The following is a 19,797-nucleotide window of genomic DNA, read 5'->3' as shown; positions in this document are numbered from 1 at the left end:
TCTCGCTCACTTGTGTTGTGAACAAAACGTTCAACTTCCTTCTAAATTCGAAGAAATGGTAATTATTGTCATTATTTTCTTAATTGGGTCGTAAGCTTTGGTGAGATAGTAAGGAGTTTATTTTGAGTCTCTTTGCGTATTGGAATGTTTTTAGTATATTGCAAAAGTGAATTTTAATTCAATTTGAGATTTAGATGTGGTAAAAACTTTGAAACATAGGCGGTCAAATGCGGATTAGGCTAACGAAACTAGGGAGGTAGTAAAAAAAACAACAAAAGGCAAAATGCTCAGTTTTTTTTATTTTAGGTTAACCAACGAACAAAAATAAAGTTCTAATCCGATATTTTTCACTTAAGAAAATTTAGATTTCAAATTTTGTTAACTAAAATCACTGATTCCTTAACAAGAAAACGTGGATGTCGATCCATTGGAACCAAAACACTATACTATCCAAAATCTTCCGATAACCTGAACTTTTCATCCCAAAATTCTACGTCCAACAAAAACTTAACCCTGCGTCTGAAATTTTAAAATAATCTCATTCTAGTCTCCTTATCTGGCGTTAAATTCGTCTAACCCCACAATTACTGGGAAGTGCTTTCAAAAATTCCCTTAAAACGTTTCGAACGCCGAATTTTCTTCCTCGAGTCTTATCAGTTTGGGATAAATGGAAGGTGTGCCAATATACATGCAAATTTTGCTGAGACGAACAAATTGTGTTAGGGAAGACCTGCTTTGGATCGGACTGCAATTTACTTTGCGCGGACTTTAGACTTCGGCTGTTTACTGCTATGTGATTGTACTGGATTGAGTAGGCTGGGGTTGTTTGCTGCCTTTTAGAGGCAAGTTGTCTCGAAGTAATTGGTTGAACGGAGACGAATTGGAAAGCAAAAAATACGATTTCTTTCTAGATTTATCCTTTGAAATTGTTATATAAACAAAAGTAACATAAAAATTGCTTAAAATAACAGAAATTTTTGGCAATTTTTTTATAAATGCAAAATTTTAGTTTTATTTCTACCAGTACCATTTTGTATTATTTCTACAAACATCAAATATCAAGGAACACTTATTATCGCACACAACCAAATATCCCTCATGAAGTTCCAATATGTATACCTACATAAAATGAAAATATCTTCGACACTTATAAAGGAGAAAAAATGTAACATCTATAAAATCGCTCCTGATCTTTAATTTCATTAACCATTTTCCAAAACTCAAGTTTTCCACCTAAAACAATGGAACATCGTGATATATGGTCGAGCCCCAAGATTACGCTAAATCATAATTAATTGTTTAGAGCACGCGGCGCTGACGTACTGTTGTTAAATTAGTTATAATATGACGTAACAAGCCCCACGGTTGTACGCGGTCTGTTTTGTAGTACCGAACAATGACGTCATAATAGTTATTCTACAATTTTCACACAACGCCATCTAGTCTCAAACTAAGCAAGCTTGTATTATGAATACTAGACAGCTGTTAAACATGATCTCTTAAACTGATACAAAGACATAAAATATTATTCATTTTATGTTTCTATTTGAATATATGTAGGTCTCATATTATTGGGTAATTACCTACATAATATTTCTTAAATAAATTACACCCAGTCATAGAACAAATGATCCTGATTTGATCACACAAACGTTTGTCCTGGGTGGCATAACTAAAGACTTCGGTATAGCAGTCAGGGCCTCTAAACACTAGACCACCGGTAGATACGGCTATTGTTTCGAACAAATTGAGGTAATGTTTGTGTGTCTTTTGAGTTTGATATTCGTTTTTTTTGTCTAAGGGAGTGGAGTCGAGGATTGGAGTAAGAGCTTTCTGCTATTCATTATGAAGGCTTTGTTATAATGTCAAACTTCAGTATTACTCGTACTAAGACACTAAGGAGTGGGACGACCTCTTGGACAAGCTGTCAAGTCGCAAAAAGGCTAAAATTTAAACATAAAGAATTCTCTTTTTTGTTTGTTCTCTACTTGTTTCCGAAAGCAGGAATACAATATACTGATGACACTTTGTAGGCTTTCTCTAATGACCAAGCCTCAGTGACGTCATTTGGGTTTCTAGTGATAGTGAACTCATATAGATTAAAAGGAACCTAGGACTGCTTTCAATATAGAAAATGTAAAGTTAGTTGCAAGAAAAAGTAAATTTCCTTATTAAAATTCTATAATTCTACAACCGAAACATTTTGAATTTAATTCCTGAAACCACGACATCCTCAAGACCGCATTAAAAGCAAATTAAATTGCTTTTATAAAGTAACATACTCTAAAATGTATATTACTGCGCACTCTTTAAGCTTCTAAAGCAGGAGGAAGCGAGACGCAACTATCCACAATGTAATGCTGTCTCTGTTCCACAACAGTGGGTTTTGATTTAACAATTCATAGTATATGGGTACGTGTTTGGGTCTTATAGTACTTTCAGAGCAATCTTTGACGGTCAGATGCGGTCACAGGCCGGTAACACCAGGAATTTAGTGTTTAAAATGTATTTTATTTAAAAGAAACTTGTATTTTTCTGCGGATTCGTTCATGTCTTTTAATATAGTGTCTTTATTTCTTGCTTGGCGTCCTGATAAGTATATATTTTTTGTAGTTTTAGTATATACTAGCTGTTCGTTCGTTGTTAGCTGACTTCGTCCGCGTATCTTCGCTCCTATTAGTCGCAGCGTGATGGTATATAGCCTAAAACCTTCCTCAATGAATGGTCTATTCAACACTAATTTTTCAATTTGAACCAGTAGTTCCTGAGATTAGCGCGTTCAAACAAACAAACAAACTCTTCAGCTTTATATATTAGTATAGAGTATAGATTATTTGTGGTATATTTTTTAGTATTAACTATCAATCTTTTGTTCATTTTGTGCTGTTTACGTTATTTTGTTTAAATTAACTACAAATAGAATTAGACACTTGAGGAAAAATGATGAACATAGGAAGGTACATACTTATTTAAAAGTAAATTGTAAGTGTAAACATTTTTTCCCCTTTACCTGACAATAATTATGCTATCACCATACTTATAGCACTATCATCTCTATTCAAACAACCTTATCGGCTCATTACAAAGATTATCCGAGTTACAAAGATTACGCGTGTTTAAATAAACAAAAACTTTCGAACACAAACAAAGCGTTTGTTTTTGTTCTCATAAGTACAACGCTTGAGAATCAAATTACGATAATCTTATTAAAACGAAATATACGGAGGCGGATGTCAGATCATGCGATTATGTAATGTATACGATAATAGGCTTTAAAGACGTCGTTTTTGAGGATACAATCTAAATTGTCTTTTGAATAATAGCATAACAATGGTTTACGCTGTAGAGTTTATTTTTTTTGTTAAGAAGTTTGAAAAGAGTATTGAAAGCTTAACGTTGCAGCTGACCTAGTCAACCGCACATTTTCTCTAACGTTTTCTTCCGCTAGTATCAATCGTAGCCTGATGATAAAAAACCTTTAACTTTCCTCAATAAATAAACTATACTTACATCGCAAACAATCATATTAAGAAACAAACTCTTTAACTATCAATTTTATAAAATTATTAGACTAAGAAAAAACTTAGCCTTATTGTAAATTACGGGACTGCCAAATCAAGGGATTCGAATTCGATCAAAAAGCAAACACAGACTTTTCGAATGTTGTGCGGTTTAGAAAAATACAATTCGTCTTTCGGAAGACACGTTAAAATCTGAGTCCTGCGCCTGATCACTCTACAGTTGTGTCGGATTACCATCCCATCGTGCATAAGATATAAAAGCACAGAGAATTAACTTGGCTTACACACGCTTCTGAACTATAAAATGTCCCACATAATCATTAATATCGTAAACCACAACTCCATTTACACTTTACATTATCGTAATACTTGACAACTTGAAAATAAAAGTACATGAAAGTGCATAATATAAAACTGTAATATAATTAAGCTAAGAGCCGTTAAAATGGCGGCAATACAATTAGTCAGGCGTCTCAAAGTTTTGATAAAGCCACGGCGACGGTTTAAATGTTAGGCGTCGTTTAAAGACTGAATTTAATTACTAACAAATGAATAGTAAAAAGATATTCAGAGTAAAATGCTTAATTTGAGCTAGTTTTGAGGAAATAGCGTTTACTTGTAAGATTTAGATGTTGTTATAAGTCAACATGGCTTATAAAATATGTTATTGATTGTCGCTATAATGCAATTATAACGACTCTCCTACTTAACTTCAACCGGATTATGTAAGAGAATTAGCGAGCAGCACCGTGTACAATATTATAATATTAATTTTACCGAACCATTTTGTTCGTGTAATAATTTAAATTCGGTTGCTCCAAATGGAGCAACTTTTGAACCAATCAAAAAAAAAATTACATAATCTTCTTAAATTTTCGTATATGGCAACAGACCAAGTCAGATATTACGCTATAGTACATTATAATTATTCTAAGTTATAAGAAGTAACGATATTTTATGTTGGTATATTTTTTATTTTCACTGAATTGGGCCCCTTTTACGTCTTAGGTACTTCTTTTGTCTTTAAAGAAAACTTAAGACGTATATCATAATATTCAACTGGCTCTAATTGGTTTTTGATGGGATTTAACTTTACAATAAAGTATGAAATTTAAGATCTCAAATTGTATTCATACTCATTCCAAAAAAAATACCGAAAATACCCAGAATTCTGACCCGGTTACACCTCGGTCAAACTGAAAGTCAACTCCATAGAGACATCACACAAGTTTCCAGCTAAAACAACTTTCTTCGAGAAAAACCAAACTCCTACGAAATTACAAAAAGGAATATGCTTTGAAGCTTGTTCTCACAAAGTTGTGCAGATGTCCTCTCAGAGTTGTTATGTCTCCCTAACTATTATTTACGGCCGTGCATGGAGGTCGCGTTAAGTTATGAAGTAAAAATATACATACATGTGGTAAAATAAGAGTTTTATCCTGTCTCTTGCTTTGAGAGGTAATGGTGATTAAGAGTTCTTTTTTATTAGTAGTATTTTGACTGTTTTTAAATCTTGCATCAAAATCCATTTCCCAGTTTGCGATTGAATTTTCATTTTTCATGAATGTGCAAGGAAAATATGGCGCCTAGCTTAGGTTGTAGGTGGAAAAAAACTGAGGACATTCTACTCACCTCTTTGTCTGCACTTTAGGTACCCTGAACTCCTCACAATATGGACGATAACATTCTTTAAATCAACACACACTGTCTAAAATCACTTGTGAAAGTTTATTTTCGAAGTTCGATTTAAAAGCGACTATGCCTAACTGTATTCATATAGTTAGTGATAGTACAAGTTCCGAGTACCTTCAATAAAATTAAATAAATATTACAAAACATCAATTAATATAATTCTGATATTTTAAAGCATTTTTATGATCTTTTATGACGACTAATTTAGTTTTTAAAACAATTTATTTTAGTGTCCTTATTATAAAAAATATCCACTATAAGGCATGTTTTTCATTACCACTGTTATTATATCTAGTAGGTATTATTGCAAAAACTACGGGTACATATACCGAGCAACACGGTTTTTTGGCTAGTTGTCCAATGAACTACTTCAGTATGAGCAGAGGTCTTATGGAAGTCGGAGTTCGCTTAACATACATGAGGTGATTCTGACAGCTCTAAGCCTCCTCTATCTCTGTGCAACTGGTCGTCTCTAAATCTCTGGACATCCTGTATAAACAACCACATCTATGTTTCCTAGTCTTAAAATCTTGTGCGCAGAAGTCACAAATTTTCTGCCTAATATGGACGTCATGTACTTCCATGTATATTGCAGTATATATAAAAATAACATCATATTGTGAAAATATTGCTACATCTGATACCAAAATCCAATAAAATGTTAACAAAAAAGTAAAGTAACGTATGAATTGTCAAAGCCAAAACATATAGACCAGAATATGGCTACCTACCTACCTATATTTCCACAATATATTCTGCCGTGGCAATCACAATAGGAATCCGTATTTATCGCACGTTCGCGCTGTCAAACATTGTTGATTTATTGCAAACAAGTTGATACGGCCATTTATTTGTTAGTTACAAATGTTCTAACATTTGCAGGTGTAACAGCAATTTATTTCGTACTTATTGGATTGAAAGTTTTGAGTTTGTTGCCGAAGTTCATAAGCTTGCAGTCTTTAAGAGTTCGGAAGTGGAGAACTGGCAGAGAAGTAGAGAACTTTCTGCATTTCGCGTCTGATGGTTTTGGTTGTAGACATTTGGGGAAACTCTCCTGACAGTTGTGTCGTCTTCTGGAGACCTACCATGACCTTATAAAGTCTTTTGCAAATGGTGAGCTTTTCCTTCTTTTCTTATGGTCGTTTATGACCATGATTAAATAATGAACGTCCATCATGAGATCAGTAATGAATTCATCATGCAATCTTAGATTCCTCGGACACGATAATCTGGTTAAAAGTTTTGACAAAACAGAACAGGTTAAACTATTAAAAAATATCTGAAAGCGTTTTGTTTATTCGAGTTCGACTTTGATCGAGACCATCCGGCAGATGAAGAAAAATCTTTTGTTAACAATAGCTTGATTCAGAAGAAAACGGTATCAGTTATCAAGGAAGGATGTATTTTACTAAAATCGTATTGTTTCCCTCAATGCCTTGGGTTGTGTACTAAGGAAAATTTCCGGCTTTTGCTAATAAAATAGAATAAATGAAAATACAAAAGTGACAAGTTCATGCGGATGATGTCATGATTAATGTTTCTGAGTCAGATTGCGACTCTCAGATAAAAATTGGGGCCATAAAACTCGCTGCGATCATAAAGTTCTGATTGGTTAAATAACTTGGTGGTCGTTCGAAGTTGGACAACTAGGAAAAAATATATTTACGACTCGCGATAAAGGACTCCGGTTGGATCCGAAACTAGTCTGCCAAACCCGATAAATACGCGATACGCGATGGCCTCCATAATTTCTATTATTTCAATTTCTATCAAATTTCTAGCTTGCTTGATTCTAATTGAAAGATAGGATAGCTTACATCTCAATTTAAGGTCGCAATTAATTTTCTTGAAAATGATTTACCTATTATTACCACGCGGACGTCACGGTTAACAGCTAGTACAAATACGTATGTTGATTTTCATTTAGAAATAGTGCCAATTAAAAGTATTTCCTTGAGGATTTTAGTCACATTTTGACTGATACTTTGACTGCGCAACCACAATACGGGACGTACGTATGTATCAAATTTCCGCATGAGTTAAGTATTTCTGTGATCGACTCAGTCCACTTGTCCTTTGTGCTGTATTTCGAACATACGTTATTAAATATATATACTTCTGGAATGGTTCATAAATGGTGATTTATGAAAAGGGTACTGGCTAAGTTTTGAGAAATAATATAAAATGTTAATCGCTGTTCCCGTGGGCACATTAGAGTAAGCGTAAAATACTGATCAATGATTTGATGGAGGCAAATGTTTTATGCCGTTTCATCCGTAAAATATTATTAACCGATTGAAATTAACTTTCAAATATGTTTCAGTTATTTGTTGTGTAATGATGAGTATTGATGAATATTCTGTAGCTATGGAGGTAAAAGTGTCGAATAAAACGAAAGAGTATCATTAAAATCAATATATTAAACATTACCATATGGAACCCTTTGCTTAAATGTCTATAAACAATAAATTATTCCTTAAATTAGTTTGAATGCCTACGTTTAAATAAGTTTCCCTTACAATTCCCCTCCTTCACGTTAAATTATTTGAGTTAATTTACCGACTTTCACCGTTACCACTAATCTTAATGAATATTTGTTTGGTACTGGTGTCTCAACGACTACTTATCTAAAACTAACAGTTACTTAATCAAAATATAAATTTAAAATACGGCCATAATTTTTAACACACTTAAATTAAATTAGAAATATGATAACAATAACCTTTCCCTAAATAAGTTAATACACAGTTCTCATAAATCGTTTGAATGGTTCTGCTTCGATTCGTTTAAACCTGGACTTGTCTTGCGTTTTCAACGATACTGGTTACGACGTTCTCAGTAGCTTTGCCTGTCTGACCTTCGTTTTCTAGGAGAGCTCGGTTGATAATGTTAGCGCAGTCCTTGTTTTCAATGATGCTGACGTGGTTTCCTTCCAGATAGTGGACGGTGACCGTGTTTTCAGTGAACTTCTCCAAGCCGTAATTCTCCTCGAGGACAACGTATGGTGAGAAGGATTCTTTAGGACGGAGAAGAATGATGGGGGACTGTAGTTTCTTGAAGGCCTTAGGGTCGAAGTCCCGGATAGTTTTGAGTCTGTCGAAGGAAACGCGGGCGATTGCTCCGATGAACTTGTTGGAGTACTTGCTCTGGACGGGGCAGTTGGTGATGGTGAGCTCGACTCTTTCCTCGTATGATTCGATTTCGTTGAGTTTCTCGAGAAGGGGCTTGGTGATGTCATTGTTGGGCGCGATGGTGTCGACCGTGTGACAGAGGAGGTTGTTCTGCAGCTGGAAGTCGTTCTTGAAGCTGATGGTCATAGTGAGTAGGGAGTAGAGGAAGTCAGGAGCTCCGTCCAAACAGAATACCGTTCCCTTGAAACCTGTGGAAGGTGATGAAGATATTACAGTTACTTTACTGACGTCATTATTATCATGGAGTGAAACAGGTCGACCAAGAAAAACATAACTATATCTGTAGCAGTTCAATTATCTTTAGTGTTAAGATTTAAGTATACTGTTGTTTACATTTACTTTAAAGAATCCCATTATTTTCGCTTAACAAAATATCAGCAGAATTGAGGCCTTTGTCCTGCAGAAGGACACTAATGGCTGATAATATAATAATGTGACAGTCTTTAAAAAGCTAAATAAACTAGATGCCTAAACTGCTGGATAGTCCCCCAAATAGATAGTCCTAAAACCTTACCTTCGCTCTCGAGTCTCGAAGCCAGCTCCAAGATAAGAAGAGTACCGAAACTGTATCCGAGCAACCAGAATGGAGCACCCGGCGCCAGTCTTGAGATGACAGACTGAAACAAAGAAGATGGATTTGTAGCTAATGGTCGAGTTAATATCATAATATGTTGATGATTAGTAGATGATTTGAAAGTAGCACTAAGACGAGAATGATGGAATTGGGAAATTACAGGGTGTTTTGCAGCTGGAAAAAATAAAGGAAGGAAAACACCGATTGTCACGATATTCTTACAAACATAATAATATTGTATTCTAAGTATTGCGGAAGGCTGAGAAAGTATTTTCATTTTCGATAGTGTCAAAACCCCCACGTAGAAAATATTTCCTCTATTTAACTTTTTGGTGAGTAAAAACTGTGCCATAGTATAACTCAACCTCATTTTTATTTTTAGTTGAGATTTAGTACAGGTAAACAAAACAACAAATCGAACCGCGTAATCAAATGAAACAATTACGATTTCAGGCACAAAACAAAATGAAACATAAGAGGAAATAACGTTGCCATGGCAACGGGGGGATGATGAACGGCAACATAGTCTGCGGTAATAACATTTTGATACAGTCTTTTTATGGACATCCTCAGTATTTATTACGTTTTTACAACCGAATTCTATTGAACTCGCAATTTATTGTAACTGCATTTTTTTTTATTTATATTGACAATCCATTGGTTTTGAAATGAAACTACTTTTACGGATTTTATCGCGGTTTAATTTTAGATTTTAGTTCCCGACGTTTCGAAACCTTTGCAGGTATCATGGTCACGGGCAGACTGAGATGGCGTTCGTCTTGACAGAAGATGTTGCTCGTTCTACCTTCATATTTTAATTAATTATTTGTGGTCCGACCTACGCAGTATGAGCTCACTGTGTCTTGATGTCTTGCAGCGCTGCTCTTGGGTTTGGCCTTGAGTTTATTTATTATTGGATCCCAAGTAGGTGATATCTTCCAGCCATCTTCTCTATTGAAATTAGGGTGTTTTTTAATCTCAATAGCCTCGCGAAACATCCTAGGTAGGAATTTGGATTCTTTAGCGAGGATCTGTGGTTGGTCAAATCTAATATAATGGCTGGAACCTTCAGCATGTTCGGCGACTGCAGACTTCGTTGAGCGGCGGTGTTTGACGTCAGCTATGTGTTCTTTAACGCGGGTCCCTATGCTTCGTTTGGTTTGACCGATGTAAGAGAGGCCGCAGTCACAATCTAGTTTGTATACTCCTGCATCTTGTAGAGGTATGTGACACTTGACAGATGGTAAGGACTGGCTAATCTTCTTGGGCGGCTTGAAGTATGTTTTAATTGAAGCTCGCTTCAGGATGTAACCAATCTTGTCAGTGACTCCTCTGACATATGGTAGTACAGCAGGCAAACGATCAACAGTGGCTGGCTTCACTCGGTTTCTGTGACGGGGCCGTGGAACTTGGAGCTTGTTGTCTCGCAGTACTTGCTTGACGTGACTAAACAAGCGCGAAAACACCAAATATCTCGAAAGCAAACAAAACTTAATAAATAAATATGAAAAATTAAATTCAAAATCGAACGCGTCAAACAAAACAAAAAACGAAAACGGAACGCGCCCGCCAAACGTCAACCAATCACGCGCAGTTATAAATCTGTCAAAACAAACGTTAGATCCACCGACCGTGCAAGTACTACAAAAAGGTCTAAATTTTGCTGTAACACCGCGTAGAATACCGTACGAGGACATTATTTGCAATGTTGAGACTTGCCTGTTCAACAATAACGTGAGGAAGGAAGATTTGGAGGCGATACGCCAAGATATATCATCTGTTTTACGTCGAAGTGTAGTGCCCAAACCAAACCTCCCTAAAGCCGAACATCTCGCTTTAAAGAACCTCAAAAACAGACAAGATGTAACTATACTCCGTGCAGATAAGGGAAACGCTACGGTCGTCATGGATACATCGGACTACAATGCCAAGATAGAAGATCTATTGTCGGACGCAAGTACATATAAACCAGTGAAAACTGATCCTACCAAAAAGGTGTTAACAACTACCACCGCCTTGGTTAAGAAACACTCCGAAGCATTAAGTCTAGATGTTACCTACTTAATACCTACATGCGCAAAACCACCTAAACTGTATGGGTTGCCAAAGATACACAAACCAAACGCGCCGCTACGTCCTATTGTAAGCCAAATCGACACACCAACCTACAGATTGGCTCAGCACGTCGCGAAAACACTCTCACCACTCAGAGGCAACACTACAGCGTTTGTGAAGGATTCATACCACTTTGTCAATGAGATTAAACATCTACATCTTCATGACAATGAAGTAATGGTTAGTTTCGACGTACAGTCCTTGTTTACATGCCTACCAGTTAAGGATTGTATTGAAATTGTTTCCAAGAAGCTAGCAGAGAACAACCTACCTCTAGAATATGCAGAACTTCTCGAGCACTGCCTCACATCTGGCTACCTACTGTGGAACAATAAATTCTATGTACAAGTAGATGGTGTAGCGATGGGCTCGCCTGTATCCCCTGTAGTCGCCGATATATTCATGGAAGACTTCGAGGAGACAGCCTTAAAAACAGCCCCTTTCACTCCCAGGTTCTACAAACGGTACGTAGATGATACTTTCACAGTTTTACCATCTAGTCAAGTAAATGCATTTTTAAAACATCTCAACTCCATCAATAACAAAATTCAATTCACTATGGAGTTGGAGGATAATAAATCTCTTGCCTTCTTAGACATATTAGTTAAAAGGAATCCTGATCAGACCATAAGTCACACCGTGTATCGAAAGAAGACCCATACAGATAGGTACTTAAACGGTGAATCTCACCACCACCCTAAACAGTTAGCTACCGTGGGAAAATCTTTGTTTCAGAGAGCACACGGACTCTGTGATGACAGACACCTTGCCGCTGAGCTTCAACACGTCAAGCAAGTACTGCGAGACAACAAGCTCCAAGTTCCACGGCCCCGTCACAGAAACCGAGTGAAGCCAGCCACTGTTGATCGTTTGCCTGCTGTACTACCATATGTCAGAGGAGTCACTGACAAGATTGGTTACATCCTGAAGCGAGCTTCAATTAAAACATACTTCAAGCCGCCCAAGAAGATTAGCCAGTCCTTACCATCTGTCAAGTGTCACATACCTCTACAAGATGCAGGAGTATACAAACTAGATTGTGACTGCGGCCTCTCTTACATCGGTCAAACCAAACGAAGCATAGGGACCCGCGTTAAAGAACACATAGCTGACGTCAAACACCGCCGCTCAACGAAGTCTGCAGTCGCCGAACATGCTGAAGGTTCCAGCCATTATATTAGATTTGACCAACCACAGATCCTCGCTAAAGAATCCAAATTCCTACCTAGGATGTTTCGCGAGGCTATTGAGATTAAAAAACACCCTAATTTCAATAGAGAAGATGGCTGGAAGATATCACCTACTTGGGATCCAATAATAAATAAACTCAAGGCCAAACCCAAGAGCAGCGCTGCAAGACATCAAGACACAGTGAGCTCATACTGCGTAGGTCGGACCACAAATAATTAATTAAAATATGAAGGTAGAACGAGCAACATCTTCTGTCAAGACGAACGCCATCTCAGTCTGCCCGTGACCATGATACCTGCAAAGGTTTCCAAACGTCGGGAACTAAAATCTAAAATTAAACCGCGATAAAATCCGTAAAAGTAGTTTCATTTCAATGTCTAACATTCGCGTAAACCTAAGAAACCACTATGTAATCCATTGGTTGCAAATATTTCATTTTATTTAGCCAACCGGGCCGGATAGACATAAAATTTTGCACCTGATGCTTTTACATATGAGACATGGTGACTAAACAAAGTGTTGTATTAAGCCTCGGCTTTAATTTTTTTATAGTTTGCCCTGTCTCAGAGCACAGACAGATTGTCAAATATGTCTAGAAGGCCACTCGCACCTACAATACACCTTTAAGACAAGATAGCTAAATTGAAATCGCTCAACTCGTTCGGGAGGAACGGAAACAGAAAGTCTGATACTTCTTATGTACCCCTATTTTTGCGTCGGGGTTGAAGAAGTCATATTTACAACAATTTTTTTTTTCCTACGTTACAACTAAACTAATAAGTGGTGGTGACCTTGAAAGCCTTCATCTAAGCTATCCTTACCTGGTGAAGACGTGTGACCATCTGGTCCATGGTCTCGTTCTTGTGTTCAACACCGAGCTGCAGCACGCAGACCTTGATCTTGAGCCTGCGGCAGAGCGGCTCCATGACCGCCGCGCAACCTTCCAGACCTGGCAGCATGAACATCACGCGCTCCATCACGTGGATGGCTTCTTCACCCTGAGGACAAACATTAATAATTAAAGTAATTTCAATCAGAAATGGAGAAGTAGAGAAAGCTTTGCAGAAAACAGAGGAAACGTTTGCCCAGGAGTAGGATTTATTATGAGCACAAAAAGCTTATTTAATTCAAAAGACGAAAAATATTGAGGGTTTTGGCAGAGGAAACCTTTACCCATTAGGATTTATTATAAGCACAAAAAAGATTTGTAGTATGCAAAGTTAGTACGCGCAATTCGTTACTTGCGATGTTAGTTTAAATTGATAATGCTTTGGTCAGTCCAAACAGTAGAAAAAATCACTGTTCTGAAGGAAATTTATCTAATCTTTAAATAAATAGGCAACAATATAAAATTGAGCGCCATAGCTATACGTTGAGACAGTAAAGAATTACCTATATGAAGTAAAACTGAATCTTAAGTTAACTAAGTCCTTTCTCATAAGTCAAGTCATTATTTTCACATTAAAAACTAATCTCATATTCCATTCAGTATTTGGCAGCTTTATAAAATATGAGTGCAATTTTTCCGAGTTTATGCGCCAAAGTGCAGTGTATTAAAAGTTTAAAAAGATATAAAAGTATCGCTCGTCTCGTCCGATACCCATTTATCTTTCACGGCTTTTGCGAGTGCAATGTAGTTTCTTATTGAATGATCTATTCGATAAGTTTGTAGGCTAACTTTGAAGTATTGAGAGATATATCTCGCAATACATTTTCTGAGCGCTTTAAATTTCCGCACTGTGAATTTACAGATGCTTTTAACGTTTTAGAGTGATGTTTTCCTGTTTTATGAAGTTTTGTGCTCTTGTGCGCTTAATTTTTAACAAAGTTACTTCGATATTTATCACAATTTTATAAATAAGTTGCGTGTTTATAAGTACTTATTTAATGTTCATAAGACTGTTTATTTAGAGAAAAGTTAAGTAATAGGATGCCTCTATTCGACGACCCCATGCGTGGGCAACCTTATAATAAGGACAATTTTAGAAAATACAAGGACTTTTTGTTTTGGCTTTCTTCAGAATACATACATTTCGTCCTCTACTAAATTACAAGCCTTTGTTCAGCTGTCTGGCATTTCAACTCACTACTGATCTAATCATCATCATAATCCTCCTTACCTCAACTCCATCGCTGACCATGGTCGGCATGTAGATGAGCGGCTCGGATACGAGGTTCTCGTCTCCGAAGTTCCTCATGAGCACCCTCAGTCCGGCGCCACCTTCGGCGTTGGTCGGTCGTGTGGCGGCCGTGGAGGCGGCGGCTTCACGCTGGGCGGTCAGCTCTACAAGCCTAGGTAATGGAGATGGTATTAGAATAGTAATAGAGGAAGCATTTGAAGGAACAGGAACTATTGTGATAGCAAATGGTTCATGGGGTGATGAGATTTACGTATCTATAATTCCTTCAATACATTATTAATAGTTGATGTAGTATGTTGATACGTGTCTTAATTGATGTACAATCATGTATGGGCCTAGATGGTAGATCTGATCATGGCCTGCTTTGATAGTAAGAATGCTATTGTGGGATGTCGGGATGCAAAAATGCTCAATAAAAAGTAAATTATTTTTCATCTGTGAGATAGATAATTAGAAAAATATTAGACATTGCCTTATTTAAGATTTTACACTACAAAAATGGTCATCATTCCTATTCCGAGAAATCATCATGAATTTACATTCATGAAAAAATTACGACACCAAAAAAACACAAAAAGATCCAAAAAAAAAAACGAAACATAACGTATACATTTCGTTATTTAAAAAAGCGAAGCTACAACATAACTTCAAAACCCAATCTCTTGAATACGAGTCATAACGTTTTTATACAAAAATACTTAAAAAACCTCCCAAGATTGTCATCAGACATAATCAAAAGAACACGAGAATATGATGCGGAACTTATTGTGTGAGCTCGCTGTATATTTATATTCGAGAAATGAAACACTGAATTGCAAAATTGTTTTGTGCAATTTTCTTTAGTCTTCATTTAGTTCCGAGCAGGTTGAGGTGGAACTCATGAGCATACACTGTTTATATTTCGTTACGATGTAGGTGTAATTATTAATTATGATAGGAACTAGTTATATTTTCTACAACATGTTAGGAATTATTATAGCTGATGGGATACAATTATTAATTATTCTCTCTATTCCAAAAGAAAGTGACATATGAGGCCTATTTACACGTGTTTCCATGGAATTCTTTAATAAACTCGTAATCCCCTTCCAATGAATATCACACATGAAGCCTATGACCAGCGCCTACCCACCATTGGGTTGCCAAATGCAGTAAATGTTGATGATAATAAACTCATAACTCTTTTTTTCACGAGGCAACAAAAAATCTAACTTAGGTATACAGTTGTCGTTTTGTATGATGTTTGAATGAACTAGTATCTATTTAGTATTAAATTATCATGAGCTTTAGATGGGCATGATAAAATTTGCCTAAATCTCATTTAATAAAAGCCCCTATTGTTAAAAGAAACGTTTTTACGTTTCCACCTAGCTTCACCCTTAAATGCATCTCATCCACACATAAAATCTTAGAAACCATGGTCCTCTCCTTCTTCTGATTTTGGTGTCAGAGAAGTACCATAGTCTTCTCTCGGTTTTAATTCCTAAGGTTTAAACCTGTCCGCATTCTTCTATCATGGTCTATTCACATAGTTCCTCACCTGGCGAAGGTCAATGTCCTAATATCCTGCGCCGTGAGGAAGATCTCGAACTCTCGCTCGAGCGTCTGTTTGATCTCCACCGCCATCATACTGTCCATACCCAGCTCGGCGAGAGACACCTGCTGCGATACTGTCTTCAGGTCCTTGATACCTGAGGAACCAGATTAAGATGATTAGATGTCGGGCTTGTGTTTTGATTATTGAGGATCGTTAAATTGTACGAAGCAACTAGCTACATACAAAAATATTAACAATCATTTACAATGATTGAATATTTGGTCAGCAATAACTTTAAATAATTATTGAATATTTGATATGAGTGGATTATTATTAACCTTTATTCATTTTGTGTGAATAATATTGTTTTAAATGTTGTTCTTTAATTAACGAGTAAATTTAAAAATGTATCGCACACTAACACATTCGAAATTTCTTTATTCACTCCAAATTTGATTCTATCCCCTTTTCTCATAAATTCTTAAAACTAAACCTTGCCACAGTCCATAGTTTTAACATACAACACAATATCCAACCACACTTACCCATAATCTGCGCAACAGCATCCACAATGTTTCCACAGCCAGAGCCTCCCGCCTTCTTCTCCGCCACCACGATGGAGGACACGATAGCCGCGTCTTGCTTCATGAACTTGTCGAGAGCTGTCAGACAGGATGAGATCCTCTGTTGGAGGGTGCCTCCGATCTCCAGCTGGACGTCGTCATCCTGCATGTCGGCTACGAGACCCACCTGGTACATATGAGATAACATCAGTATTTGATCAGACTGTCTATGTCCTGAAGGTGTACTTTGGATGTTCTTGTGAAATCTTTAAACTATGTTATTCTCGTCGCTAGCTAAATAGTAATGGACTAGTAGTAAAATAGTTGGATTGAGAAGTCAAAGGTTGTAGGTTCAAATCCCAGGAGGGATTTTATTAGATTCCCACCAGACCATTGATTAGATTAGAAGTTGGACAAGGATTAAGGTTCAATTGAATCGGCAAAAGTCTTTGTAATGCCTCGTAAATGATTTGATTCCATTGTTATTTAAAACAAAACCTTCGTAATGCATTCTTGTAAAATCCTATCCAAAAAATACAAGAATATCGACGAAAGCCGAAATAAAAATGTTCATGTATGTAAATAAAAATAAGAAATCATTATTTAACTTTGTTGAAGCAAATAATTCGTGAAAATTTAATACGAAAAATCTGCATAAAATGTAGAAAAACATCCTACAAAACCCAGCTATAAAAATAAACCAAAAAAAATCCGAATAATGAAAATTTCATCTAACATCTCATTAAATTATATTTTGTGCTGAAAATGTATTTACATTTGAGAAAATTTTGCATGTAAACGATGTGATACCACAATATTTTAGTCAACCACATGCTGGTCGTTAGTAGCATAAACAATGTAAATTTTAAACGCCCCATATAATATTAAAATAAAGCATATTAAATTCGGCTCTTTGAAACATTTTTGAAGGCCGACAGCGAATTTATTCTCCAGGATTTAATGATAAACGAATTGGAATAACAGATATTGGAGCTGCGAAAATGAGTAGGTATAGTTTTCGTTATTGGTACGAGAGAATACTAAAGTTATGTTAAGTAATATTTCTCCCGAACGACGAGAGTCAAGCAGTGTTTACCAGTGCTTTACAAAAAGCAACAGCCAATCTGACCTCCTCAACCCAGTTAACCTGCACAACACGATACCACTTAGTAAAACTGGTTTTCAGACTTTCTAGCGTCAAAGATTTGTAAATAACTGGGGTCACTTGTTATGACACTGATGGTCACCCATCCACAGACCGACCGTATGAAGCATAGCTTAACCTGTGATCGATCAGCTTGTTCAGTTGTAGTTTAGCCACGAGCTCAACCACCCCCAAGTGTCTAACACATAAATATTGTGACGGAAAGACGCTCACATGATTTGATGTCATTAAAATCCAAATTATTTTGAATGAATACTTACATCACCAATAGCTCCCCATTGAACAGCCAGGGCTGGGAGTCCGAGCTTCTTCCTCCATTCACAGATCCTCTCCATCACGGAGTTGGAGAGACCGTAGTTGGTCTGACCAGCGTTACCGCGACCACAGGATACGGATGAGAAGATCACGAAGTCCCTAAGGTGGATAAATAAGTTAGGTTATTTTTCCAATTTTCAACAGTTTTTCAGAAATTAAAATAAAGTAACATTTATACTATCATCGTCTTCGTTCTTGACTTTTCACAACTATGTCGGGGCCGGTTTACATTCTAACCAGATTCAGTTAAGTACCAGTGCTTCACAAGGAGCGACTGCCTATCTGACCTCCTCAACCCAGTTACCTGGGCAACACGTCGTAGTGCACTACAATTATGTGTCATGTAGTAAATTATTGTGTCCGGTTTAAAATAGTTAAACGGAACTCTTTGCGTGATGGAGTGCAGTAAATCAATTTTCTTATCCATGACGTAATTGATCCCCCGGAGCGAAATGTGCTCAAAACTTGTTTCATAAATCAAATATCATAATTCAAACGGACTTTGAACGGAAATGTTCTTGGACCTACAATTTATTAGCGGAAAGGGCAGGCCCCTTTAACAATCAGGAAATTTATCAAAAACTACTAAGTACTACATAATTTTAAGAAAACATAATTCATCGGAATTAGTTCAGCCGTTTGAACATGAAGAGGGTACAAACATACAATCACATACAAACACTACTAATACTGCCTATTGCAGTTATAACTTACTTCAAGCCTGGGCACAACTTCCTGGACAGTTTATCTAAATGCATGGTAGCCAAAGCCTTAGGTGCGAATGATGTCTTGAAGGTTTCAGGCGTTTGGTTCTGGAAGATGGAGTCCTTCAGGATTACAGCCAGGTTAAAGATGGCTGCGACTTGACCTAAGGAGTTCGCCATCTTCAGCATCTCCTCACAACCAGACTCGGTTGTAATGTCGTGAGTCGAGATTTGGATTTCAGCACCGTATGATGCCCATGCCCTGTGAATGAAATTTTGGTTAGGGATGGTTCGAATTTTTTTATTGAAATAGCCTTTTGATCTGGAAATATGTTTACTTACGAGACGTATTGTTTACTTTCAGGACCACGTCGTGAAATTTCTGTTTGATTTCATAAAGGTAAATATATAAGATACATAAGTGTAAATATATCAGATACATCAGCTTTCAGATACATAAGTGTAATTAGGCAAACTCTTATGGGATGTGGAGAAAAAAAACTCTTATAAACTACCCAGTTTTTTTTGACAATTCTATGCTTGAGCGCAGACTTTGATTTAACAGCCTGCAGCAAAGTCCAGGATTAAATTCCATCACATACCTCAGCCTGGATGACTGGTATCCGTTGGTGATTCCTCTGCGGGAAGTGAGCACGATCTTCTTGCCACCTCTCATGATGAGCCAGTCAGCCAGCTCCAGACCGAAGCCGCCGAGACCTCCCACTACCACGTACACGTAGTTCTCGTTACAGATGTACCTGAGGATATGAGAGAAATTAGTTTACAGAAAGACACTTTAGTCACGACAAACATTTCTACGGTTACGCGTTAGCTAGTTAATGGTTCATACTCCTCAAAGTGACAGCCTACGTTAGTACTCAATTGTTAAGTTTAGAATAGCTAAGCAAAGTCACATTATTGTGGAAACATGTTAGCGCTCTACACGGAGTAAAGCGGCATTTTTCTCTCACAAGCTATTCTTTGGTGATTGCTGCCGCCATCTTACCTAGGTATAGCGTCCATGGGGAAGCTGGTTGGTATGACGGGTTTGTTACTGCGCTCCTCCTCACGGATCTTAACGATGACCT

At 37.0% G+C, this 19,797-nt stretch overlaps 1 protein-coding gene across 1 annotated transcript in view; it reads right to left on the bottom strand.

The window, feature by feature from the left end:
* Window positions 1-7,613: 7,613 nt before the first annotated feature.
* Window positions 7,614-19,797, bottom strand: part of LOC113502875 (fatty acid synthase-like) — a 49,152-nt gene continuing 36,968 nt past the window's right edge. The window contains exons 31-40 of the mRNA XM_026884611.1: window positions 19,716-19,795; window positions 19,312-19,467; window positions 18,720-18,971; window positions 17,951-18,104; window positions 16,508-16,712; window positions 15,966-16,116; window positions 14,405-14,576; window positions 13,106-13,282; window positions 8,919-9,021; window positions 7,614-8,592 (exon numbers count right to left, since the gene is read on the bottom strand). Coding sequence (XP_026740412.1) covers window positions 8,000-8,592; window positions 8,919-9,021; window positions 13,106-13,282; window positions 14,405-14,576; window positions 15,966-16,116; window positions 16,508-16,712; window positions 17,951-18,104; window positions 18,720-18,971; window positions 19,312-19,467; window positions 19,716-19,795 — 2,043 coding nt within the window. The 3' untranslated portion in view covers window positions 7,614-7,999. The remainder of the gene's footprint in view (window positions 8,593-8,918; window positions 9,022-13,105; window positions 13,283-14,404; window positions 14,577-15,965; window positions 16,117-16,507; window positions 16,713-17,950; window positions 18,105-18,719; window positions 18,972-19,311; window positions 19,468-19,715; window positions 19,796-19,797) is intronic.

The sequence above is a fragment of the Trichoplusia ni genome, chromosome 18 (assembly GCF_003590095.1).
Source record: "Trichoplusia ni isolate ovarian cell line Hi5 chromosome 18, tn1, whole genome shotgun sequence".
Taxonomy (NCBI): Eukaryota; Metazoa; Arthropoda; class Insecta; order Lepidoptera; family Noctuidae; genus Trichoplusia; species Trichoplusia ni.
The sequence above is the reverse complement of the archived record's forward strand: the minus strand, read 5'-3'. Positions and strand labels throughout refer to the sequence as shown.